This window comes from Protopterus annectens, chromosome 4.part1 (assembly GCF_019279795.1).
Source record: "Protopterus annectens isolate FY-2018-M chromosome 4.part1, PAN1.0, whole genome shotgun sequence".
In the NCBI taxonomy this organism is placed as follows: domain Eukaryota; kingdom Metazoa; phylum Chordata; order Ceratodontiformes; family Protopteridae; genus Protopterus; species Protopterus annectens.
In genome coordinates, this window is record NC_056734.1 from 108,683,784 (window position 1) to 108,695,500 (window position 11,717).

The 11,717-nt window shown below is 40.3% G+C and overlaps 1 protein-coding gene across 1 annotated transcript in view; it reads left to right on the forward strand.

The window, feature by feature from the left end:
- The first annotated feature begins 1,159 nt into the window (after nt 1-1,159).
- Nucleotides 1,160-11,717, forward strand: part of PARL (presenilin associated rhomboid like) — a 1,565,180-nt gene continuing 1,554,622 nt past the window's right edge. Inside the window, exon 1 of the mRNA XM_044070014.1 lies at nt 1,160-1,250. Within this exon, the coding sequence (XP_043925949.1) occupies nt 1,195-1,250 (56 nt within the window). The 5' untranslated portion in view covers nt 1,160-1,194. The remainder of the gene's footprint in view (nt 1,251-11,717) is intronic.

Below are 11,717 nucleotides of genomic sequence, written 5' to 3' on the forward strand. Positions count from 1 at the left end.
GGCTACTTACATGCAAGCACACTACTGGGGATTCCTATGAAGCAAGGTAGAAAAGCTAAGTCATGGTGCCTTTCTACATCAGGCTTTTTGATACCTCTGTAATTAAACAGGAGTGGGAGGGGAGGTGTGCAGGTTCAAAGTGGGGGAAGGGATAGATGCAAAGTAATGCAAGGTTGAGAGTCAGAAAAACTGGATTAAGCCAGCTGCTAAAAAGAAAACAGGAAAACTAAGCTAAGTTAATTCCAGATCAGTGTGGTGCAGTATTTACATAATAACCACAAATGTTATACTACTAATCTAGTACAGATTGGTGAAAAGGACCACCACTTCTGCAAGGAAAATCAAAAGCAGTATGGGCTGTAGGTACATAGGTAAACTTAAAAGTGTACTACAAGAAACGGACCAAAACCTGGACATTTTGCAAGAATCTGGACAGTTGAGAGGTATGCAGTCGGTCAGTTTGGTTAAAAACTTAATGGGGGCCTGTATCAATGCCGTTTAGGCAGGGAACTGGGTGCAGGTAACTGATTAAAAAGTGTGCTCTTGTTTAAAAGTGCAATGCAGTCTCGTTGACAAGCTATTAAAACACCGACTCCTAACTTTAAAACAATATTCTTGAAAGCGAAAAAAATACTTGAAGTTTTAATCCCCAAAGTAAAGTTATATACCCAGTAAAACGCACCATCCGACCATCAATCTTCAAAAGCATAACAGAAGAATAGCCTTTAGCGGCAGTAAAGCTTTTAGTTGAAGGGGCATGGAAATAGCATCAGATCAGCTCAGGCGCATGGGACGTTAAGATTTGGAAACTGTTAAGCCATTATGTCCTTGGCAGGGCATATCACACGTAGCTAAGACTACCGTATTACTGATCAATACGATAATTATCGCCTAAACTTATATGAACTCGGATGGTGGTATTACACCACAATATAAACATTATTCAAGAAGGGCCATATATTTTAAATGTTAACATAATCATTTTACAATGTTATACAATCTAAAAGATCTTTAAACACCGAATAATACCGCCATCAAACCACAACCAGTTACCATCAACGCATAGTCTTCCCCAACCTATCATATTTTTTCAGTAAGTTTTGTCAGCGTTTGTTTACTAACCAACAAGTTATTCTACTGGGAGAGAGGAAAAAAAACGTATTGACCCGGAAGTCTAACTTGAAAGGGTCAAACATGGCGTCGAGTGTAGGTCGAGGTATGGAAAAGTGGAATTTTCTTTGCAAGTACCGGTAAATACAGTTTATGTTTCGTGAAGTTAATTGTGTAATCGGAGAGGAGCATGCTATAGTGTCTTCTGTGATCATGGCATCTCTTGTCTGCTCGATATATTTTTGTCTGTTTAACAAAAATTCCGCTTCCTGATGGATATTGTGTGTCCGAACAGAGTGATTTAATCGTGTTGATATGTTTATGTCGTCTGTTTGATAAGTGTGTGCAGCCTATACCTGATGGTCTTACGATGTGTCGAGCACATAATTTTTCTGTTTTATTATTAGTTGTTGGAGGGTTTTATTTTTGGCTTTCACTATTAATGGGCCTTGCTTAACTGGATTTCCCAGATAATTAAAGCAAGTTTATCCCTGGCAAGCACAGCCAATGATAACCATAAGGCCTTTTACAGATACGTAGATAGCCTAAAAGGTAGGACTCCATACCTCTAGACTGTTCCTGATTTTAACTCCAATGTTAGCTCTGTGCCTCTTAATCCCAGCCAACACTAGTGCCTTTTGGGGGAAAGGTGCTGAATTATACTTAAATAGTGACAATGGTTAAGAGTTACAGACTTCTGTTCCTTCAGGAAATGCATATTAATTCACGTTCTCTTATTCTGTTAATGCCTCAGATTAACAGAACTAATATTTTAAGTGTCCCTGATTTTTTCCTGGATTTGTCCCAGATTCTGTTGAAATTTGTTCCTGATTGGTTGAGAGCTGTGCCCTAGCATGTGCAGAACTAGTGACCAATTGTATCAAACACACACTGACCCCACCAGAGGGTATCCCAGGCTAAAACATGAACTAGCATCGCCATTAAGTACCTTTTTCAGTTATAGTCTAACCACAGGTTTTGTTCTTGTGGAATGGAGAGCATTAAGAGTTACTGTCTCTACAAAAGTGGCCTGGAAACAGACCAGGGGAATTACCCATAAGCATGAACAGCCTAATCTGTAAGGCCATGGAACATATCATTGTGGACCTCTTAAACCATAAGCATGAACAGCCTAATCTGTAAGGCCATGGAACATATCATTGTGGACCTCTTAAATAAAAGACGTAGGCAATCTCCAGATCCTTGATCCTATTCAATTCGGCATTGTTAAGGCAGATCCTGCCTGTTAAATCTGGTAGGTTTCTGTGAAAATGTGACTAGAGCTATTGACAAGGGCAAGTCCATGTACAAAGCATGCTTTGAATTGGCAAAGGCTTTCAATGCAATCCCACACTTGGGCATTACTGCTACAGTTAGCAAACTGAATGTAAACTCCTTTGTCCTAAGATGGATTGCCAGCGGCTCACAAACCAGACACCCACTGTCATAGTGGGTGGCTTCACATCAGACAGCAAACCTGTTGCCTGTGGAGTGCCACAGGGGTCAGTCTGGGCCCCCTACTGTTTGATATATACTTCTCGGATGTCCAGGTCAAAACTAGGGTGTTGTGGTTGACCAAGTTTACAGACAACTGCAAACTGGGTGCAATTAATTGAATCCCCAAATGATGTCCGTATACTCCAGGAGGGTCTCATGGCGACTGACTGATGGTTTAGTCACAGTCCCAAACAGAATGCAGAGAAATGCATCATCATTCCCTTCACACTGTCAAATTAGCAATAATACCTCAAGTACCCACGGCGGTAAGGGACCTGGGATCACAAGATGACTGCAACCTGGACGTTCGACCACCGTGTGTCTACTGTAGTAAGGAAGGCTTTCTGCCAGACATTTGATTAGGAAAGGCATCGCCTCAAGAGCAAAAGAGGTCATAATTTCTGTTACTTGGTACTAATCCAGCCCATAATTGAGTATAACGCCCCATTCGGCATGTACGGTACAAAGCACCTACAGCATCTGGAGAGACTTCAGAAGTTTTATAACAAAGAAGATCAAGGGACTACAGCATGTGCCTTACACAAACCGACTAAAGTCCCTGTCACTATGCTCTGTATGGTACATACTTCTTAGGGAAGACTTGTGCCTGGCTTACAGAACAATCTCGGACCCAAACCTAACGAGCTTGTTACATATCCATAAATCAGAAGGGACTAGGGCTACCTCTTCCAGTGACCTAAATATGGCCTGCGACTTAAATAGGACATGCTGGAGGGACAGATACATCTCCTAGCAACTGCTGCGACTTTGAATAGGTTACCTATTCATGTGAAATAGAGCACCTGTATGACACTGTTAAAGAGGAACCTGGACAAGTAGCTGGAACACAATAAATTCTTACGGGGGTAGCACCCACAAACCTCCTGGACATGGGCAGCCATTACTTAATGCAATTTTGGGTATTAACTAACATTTTTATGATATTACAAAACAGCAAGGCTTGAAATAACCTTGGGGTCAATAGCCTAGTAATCTCCTATGATTGTAAGTGAATGTTAGTGTTTAGGGTTTTGATAATGGGCTGTCTTGCCGCACATTGTAAATTCATAGGAGTTTACTAGGCTAATGGCCCTAGGGGCTTAAGCCTAGCCATGTAATACCCCTGTTCCTTAATTGACCATGTTCTTAATTTTGAGTAATTTGTTATGGTTCCTACACCATTCCTTTAGATTTTGAAGGATAGTTAGCTTCTCGTTTAAAATGGGATTTGGACTTTTGTATTTGAAAATGTTTCAAGAACTGTTTTATTTTACCGTACTAATTGTGAATGGAGAATATTTGTGTATGTCATTTTATTAGGCTGATTTCTCCGGGACATTGAAAACAAACCCTTCTTCACTTATGTATCTTGCCTGATGAATGTGGCTTCTCTGTATCATGGTTTGTGCTGTTTTGAAAGATTTAACATGGAGTTACCTATGCCTGTCCTTATCTAGTTGTCGAAGCTGTATTTCTCCCTTCCTTAGTGAAAATATTTTTTGAGGAGATGGTGGTTCTGTCTTGTAACAGACTTCTGGTGTTAGGGACATCTTTGTTGTCCAGTACCCCATTCTTCAGGTGAGAACTCATCAGGAAGCAAAGAAACTAGTATTTTTTTTTTAAACTAGTCTTTGACTCTAACCCCCTTCCCCACAGGGTGTATACAGACACAGTCTTCCCTTTTTTCCTCCTTGGAAATGGAGTTTTACATGTTCTTGACCATGGTTTCAAGGAATCACAGACCTACTAGTCACAACTGCTAGCTAGTAGTCATGTAGTTGTTTATTTGCAGTTGTAGGTCTTGTCTCCTTTAACTGTGCCCAAACCATGAAGACTGAGTGTTTTAAATTGCTGACCAAAAAAGTTGAGCAGTCTTTTGTTTGCATTAAAGGCAATCTTATTGCAACAACATTTTAGTAGTTTATGCAAGGTATTCCTCAAGAGAACATTCAAACAAAACTGCTGTTCAAATACAGTAGAAATTAAAAACATGTATATTGCTGTAATGGTAGAATAATAAAATGCACAGGTTTATTATTTACAAATGCTTGTGAGCTTTAAACATATCCCTAATAAAATCCAACCCATAAGGGTCATTTGTCTTTTTTAGTTTTTTTTTTTTTTTTTTTTTTTTTTTTTTTTTTTTGGCACTTGCATCTCGGTAAAATTCTAGTTATGAAAGATCATTCATTAAAACTGAGAGATCTTGGAATGTGTGTGTGGACGGGTAGATTTCCACCACTTAACTTTAGCCAGAAGTAAAATTAAATTCAGGAGCCTGAACTGCAGAGTCATCTGGGAAAGTGGAGCTTCCAATGCATATTCCGTTTTTGTTCTACCCTCATTGTCTGGCCACGTTGCTGTACAGATACTCTGTAAAAGGTTCCTAAAATCCTCTACTGTAGGACAGCTATATCTCTGTGTGGGTGCTTGCTTTTGTGTTACTGTGGGGTAAATACCTTGCCTATTCTAGAAAATAGATTTGTACTTGGGAGAGAGAATTTCAATAGATATGCACCTCTGTCATGCCAAGTAAGGACAAATATCTTCTGAAGGGTCTCCCCAAGAGAGATGTAAAAGTTTATGGCCTCCCTAAACCTCATTAGCTTTTGTCAGATTCAGGTAGCCAGCATTAATAGTGTGACCATTGTGCACGGCCTGTTTGTCCTTTTCAGAGACATTTACAAGGTTGCGGAGGCATGACCTGCCTTTGACAAATCCGAGTTATTGCAGGTCAGGCCTGATTCACTTCTTAATTTCCTAGTTTATAAGGTTAGTGATGCCACTTTCCATGGCTTTGCAGACAAGATTAGTAAGGCTAGTGGGTTTGCGGTTGTTTGTCAGTGGCGAGACCACCCTTCTGAAGAGACATCACCACCACAATACTTCATTATTTGGAAACATAACCTGTGGCAAGACCTAGTTTGAAAAACTTAAGGAGGGGATCAGCAAGGGCCTACTTGACGCTGTTTGTTTATAAGACCACTTTGTATGTTGTCAGAACACAATGAAGAGGCGTTTTTGGTCTTGGAGAGCACTTTAAGTATGTAGTCATTGAAAGTAGTAAGGGGGGATAACTTTGGTACTCATACGCTTAAGACTGAAATGTTAAATGTAGCCATGAGCCATTGTTAGAGTAGCAGTGGGTGAGCAACCACTAGTAACTGCAGCTGTTACAAGACTTTGTGTGTAACTTGTGCATTTAAGAATTGCCAGCCTAAATATATTTACGGTGCCTCCCTTTTACATATTAAATTCATACATGTGATCACACTAGAGCATCTGAGCTTTATACAGTTGACAAAGCGGTTTCACCATAACTGTCTAATCAATAAAAAGGGTCTGTTGCCATAGAGATGAAATTCTCACTAGCTTCCTTACCAGCTTGGCAGATATGAGCGCACTGAAGCAATGTAGAAATTCCCTCATGTTTACTGATACCATCTAATTGTCAAACTGGTAAGGTATGTGAGAGAGAGATTGACACAATGTCACTGGAAGCAAAGCTGTCGCATAAAAGCACTCCTAATGTCAGTCAGGCTGTCAGTAATACAGTCCCATCGCTTACAGTTCAAAGCAGATACATAGCCCCACATATATTGAGGCACTTAAATGTAACCTTTCTTAAACCCCAAAGACCTCCTAGATGAAGTGCACATAACAGCCTCAGCAGCCTTGATTGCACTTTTTCAAAACGCCCACGTCAGCACATACAGCCACATCTCATGGAGCCTCTACTTTTAAGGTTGTAAGGCAAGCTAGCGCACAGTCCAGTATTCTGGTCATTGGAGACTGCGTTGTGAGACATACTGTTCTGTCTTTACGAGGCTGATTAAGGAGAAAGGCGAGGTCAGTTGCTTATTGGGGGCCAGGATTCGCCACATTACAAATGCACTAGAATCATTGGACCGCAAATATCAGTACGACTCAGTCATAGTCCAAGTGGGTATAGATGACCTGAGACACACCTTCATAAACAATTTGAAGAAAGACATCATAGAGTTTTCAGAATATGTGTTCCAGGCTGGTGTGAGCCTAGCAATGAGCAGAGTTTTACCTTCTCCAAGGATGATGCCACAATATGAACAGAAGATGACTGACTTTTAATAATTGGTTTAGTTTCTGGTGTTGTTCTAAGGGGGTGCAGTATTTGTCAGCAGACCATGCTACTTTGCCAAGGATGATCTGCATCTCTGCCGTCTAGGCTTGCAAATATTAGCTAAAATGCCCTCCCCCATAGTGTCACTTTTAGGCAGTGCCAAACTGAAAGTACTTAGCAAATGAGAACTAAGAACATTTAAAGCTATTACTGCACACAATGCTAGGAGTGTAAACAAGAAACTCCACTTCTTGCAACCTATCTTCGAGTGCTGGACATCTGTGCAGTCACTGAGACTTGCTTTAAAGATGTGGAGAACACACTGGCAGAGCGAGGCTATGCCTTCCACACATTTAGACTAGCTGCTATTTGATGGAAAGTTTCCATGGCATTTCTATCAGTAATGACTTTAGGAAGCCTCTAAACACTGGATCCAACCCAGTTTAGTTTTTGTCAGGGGTGGGTCATACCTACTCCACCTGCTGGGCTTCTTTGAGAAGGTCACCAGAGCAGTGGAGGAGGGCACAACTGTTAATATTGCTTACCTTGACCTGGCCAAGTCAGTTGACACAGTACCCCATTTGGACATTGCTGACAAACTCAAGAGGTTAGGTATAAACCCTTGTGTCACTCAGACGTTAGCCAGCTGGCTCACAGACAGGACCCAGGAAGTTAGAATTAGGGAGTCCACCTCTACAAAGAGGCCATTCACAAGTGGAGTCCCTCAGGGATTGGTCCTGGGACCACTTCTACTTGATATTTTCTTATCTGAAGTCACTTCCAATGTCTGGCCTCTGGATGACTAAATTTGCAGATGATTGCAAATTAGTCTTGGTGGTGGATTCTGTGACTGCTCCTAATGTTCTCCAGGAAGGGCTGGACACAGACTAATAACTTGTGTCAGAGCCACAGACTAAAACTTAATGGCAAGAAATGCATAACTGTATCCTTCAGGAAGTCCTCCATCCCTACTATCCTATTGATAACACACCCCAAAGAGTCAACCTAGTAGTTAGGGACTTGGGGATGTGCAGACAATAATCTAGCCTTTGACCGTCTCATATCTACACTAGTAGAGGAAATCTTTCTATGTTGTGCGGCTTATAAACAAAGCTATGGTGTCTGGTCCAAGGAGGTCATTAGTCCACTGTATTCAGCATTCATCATACCTGTTATTGAATACAGTGCTCCCTTTGGTATACCTAACCAGGCACATCCAACAATTGTAACGTCCACAGAGGAAAAGAATACAAGGCGCAGGGGTCAACTTCAGAAGACTGACAAACCAAAAGACTGACTCCCAAAATACTGAAAGACCTAAAGACTGAATCCCAAAACACTGAAAACGTGTTTAATGCATGGGGAAAGCCCCCTGCACCCCTCATATGGGGGCTGTGCCTCCCTCACACCCCCTGCTAATTATATATACCAATTCCAAGATCGCACAGCAGTGGAGAAGGGGCAAGTTCCATCCTTCAGTATTTTGGGAGTCAGCATTTTCTGAAGTAGACCCATGTGTTCTGTGTCTTCAGGCTGTTGGTGAGATTTATGCCTGGCATATAAGGTACCAGAACTTGTTTGAGGTTTAGGGTGCATTGCTAGGCTTAAAAAGGCCCTTGTGGTCATCAGCCTAGTATACTCTCATGAATGTCTGACCATCTGGTCTCTACCAGAACTTGTTTGAGGTTTAGGGTGCATGGCTACGCATAAAAAGGCCCTTGTGGTCATCAGCCTAGTATACTCTTTTGAATATCTGACCATCTGGTCTCTACTGCCAGCAAGGTAGCTATATATGTGTGTGGGTGTGTACTGTATTTTTGATTAGAGCAACTACAGTACTATATTATGGTGCTTATTTTTTAAGTATTGTTTCATTCATTTACTAACAGTTGGATGTCTGAGGTGCACACAGTCAAAGTGGTTACGTGTTGGTGTGTGTAAGGGATAGTTGTAATAGTTTGCACTGTATGTATCTAACAAAAATAAGTTAAAGTGTGTTATGTGCGTAGTATTTATGTACTTACTCAACTAATCACAATCCAAACATCTGTGGGGTGCACAGTCAAAACATTCCTGTAACTTGTAGGTACATTTTTCTCGTGTGTGTGTATGTATGTACATGTAGAATGTGTATACATGTGTGGACATTACTAAGTACATAATTTGTGTTTTGGGTATAAAATAATTCCTTCATCAACAATTTTATATCTTACTCACTTCAACCTTGAAACAGTAGATGGAGCTATTTTTTTTAAACCTCAGAAATGTATTAAAATATGTATAAATGCAAAATGTCTTACTAGCCCTTTTTCTAAGGGCAGTAATTTCCTTCATGGTGGACATTATCGAGAATTAATAGACTTTCGTAGAGGGGGCCAGGCAGTGTGTTGTTTTCTTTTAGAGAGAATGGGTGACCTATATATCAACAAGCTGAATGGAGAACAAACGTTATGTAGTAGGTTGTTAATCTATGGGTGATGCTCACTGAAAAACGAGTCCGCTGCATAATGGCAGCATATTAAGCTGCTGTGAAGCTTGGACTGAAAGTAGCATAACGGCCACCATTATTGTACGCTCACTAAGCAGTACTTTTGCTGTTTACTGAATGTAAAATAAAAACAAGAACATTTGGTTTGTGTATGCATGCATGAAAGTGAGAGATCGATTGAGGCATTATTTTACACTCACTAAGCAGCGCTTTTGCTGTTTAGTGAATTAAAAGAAACACAAAAGAAAGTGTGTGTGCATTTTTCTGTCTGCGTGCTCAAGGCTCAAAAATAGAAATATATTTTAAATATTGCTGTTATAAAATTACAAAGGTGCTTCAATAACAGGATTTGTGTTACCATGCATTTTCTGAAGTGTGTGTGTGTGTGTCTGTGTGTGTGTGTGTACGTACACACGCAAGAGTGTGTGTGAGAGATGGACCACTGGTGGTGGCGGCGGCAGCAGCAGTTACAAGGTTTGTATACCTCTCAACCTCTTAATTCAAAAAATCACAAAGGCTTAAAAATAGGAACACATTTTAAATATCGTTCTTATAAAATCAGAAGGTTGCTTCAATAATAGGATTTGAGTTAAGTGTGTGTTTACTGAAGGAAAGAAGTCTTAAACTCAAATGTGTCATTTATTGACTTGATATGTTCGAATGATTACTACCACAGTAGCCACTCCTCCCCCTTCTTTTTTTGGTGTTTTTTTTTTATACTGGAGTGTGGACATTTATTTATTTTGTTCCTAGCATTGACCTTTCAAGGCTTAGCCTCACTCAGTCTGCTGGCAGGAAAGCCCTTGAAGGGCTTTGCACCCCAGCTTGTCTTTTTGTGAGCTCAGCTTGAACTGCTTGACAGTTGTAGCACATGGAAGGTGCCCTGATGCTTTGGAAGCTAGCTGTCTGTTCTATTCTTGGCAAGATATAACCCGTATAGCTAAGGCTATTGCCAAAGTGATCCTTCAGGCATCTACTGTTTTGGCCAGTTCAGCTTACACAACTGTACGTTATTGTTGATTGTAACTGTGGTGGTCAGTTGTCACTGTTCTATAAGTTTTACTTGAGAGTGGAAGTAATTGGTTGTAAAGAACTCTACAGAATGGAGATAAAGAAAATGTACTGTTCATACTGGGAATAGAGTGTACATAGAACTGTTACTGAATGTGTTTGTCATTTTTGTGACTGGTAAGGGGGGCTTATATTGAATTAAGGAATTTCCACAGACAAAAAAAATGAGGGAAGTAGTCCTTCATTTGATTTTCTTAGATGCTGTTATAAAGACTGCATTTCATTACTTGAGGAAATTTGTGAGAAGAAAGGAGTGCTTATGTTGATTCAGTTAAGTCTACAAAGGAAAAAAATACACTTCAGGATTTGTTTGGCCAGAGCACTACATTCATCCTTTCTGGCCAAACAATAATTATGATCTCTAACACGCTCCCTCAAAGACCTGCTGGTCTTTCCCACGTAGAAACCAAAGCATTGCACACAATGTGCAACGTATACCACGTGTCTACTGTTACAAGTGGTATCCACCCTAAGGTCCCAGAGCCTGGCCATATCTGGATGCTTAAAATAATGGGACTCATCTATGAAACAACATTGAGAACATTCTCCACATCTGCTAGTTCTCTCAAACCCAGTAGCAAATGGAAAACTGGTAGGAGAACTTGTATAGCTATGACAAAGAATTTGCTTCAGACATTTCATATTGCCAAACACAAATCTGGGGGAAGCGCCAACAATATATCATCAGCGGTCAAGATATTCCAATTTTCTATCACCGCCTGTGTAACTGATGTTACATTGTGGCTGTAAGGTATTATAAAAGACTCATGTCTAGGTTTGAAACTTCTGTCTATTTTATCTTTTTTATAGTCAAAAAAGAAAGGTTTGGCTCTACCGGCTCGAAGGCTATCCATATTAGAGTAAACCTTACGAATTTCACCAGGATAATATCCACGGCTGACCAATACTTCTTCAAGTTGCTTCAATTCATTATTAAACAATTGCTCCGTACTAGACAATCTAGACAATCGCATGACTTGCCCCTTGATAATATTCTGGAAGATGTGTGGACTGTGCATACTTTCTCTATGCAAATATGCAGGCCTACAGCACGGTTTGCGATAGACTTTAGTGCCTATCATCCCTTGTTGTTTATACACATTTACATCTAAATAATCAATCATTTCAGATGAACAATTCATAGTAAACTTTAAAAAAGTTCCAATATTGTTGAGCTTCTGATGGAATTCATAGAGGGACTCAACAGACCCATGTCATGTAAAAAAAAAACAAATCATCCACAAATCTTTTGAAGAACCTAATGTTCTCATTGCCTAGAATATGTTTAGTTTCAAACGCAGCCATCACTAAATTAACATAACTGTTGGCACAACTCGTGCCCATGGCCACCCCACTGGTTTGTTTGTAGCATGTATTCCGAAACAAAAAGGCCCAAAAAAACCCACTTGGTTTTGATTTTCTAGGTAAACAAAAAAAAGAACAACACATGAC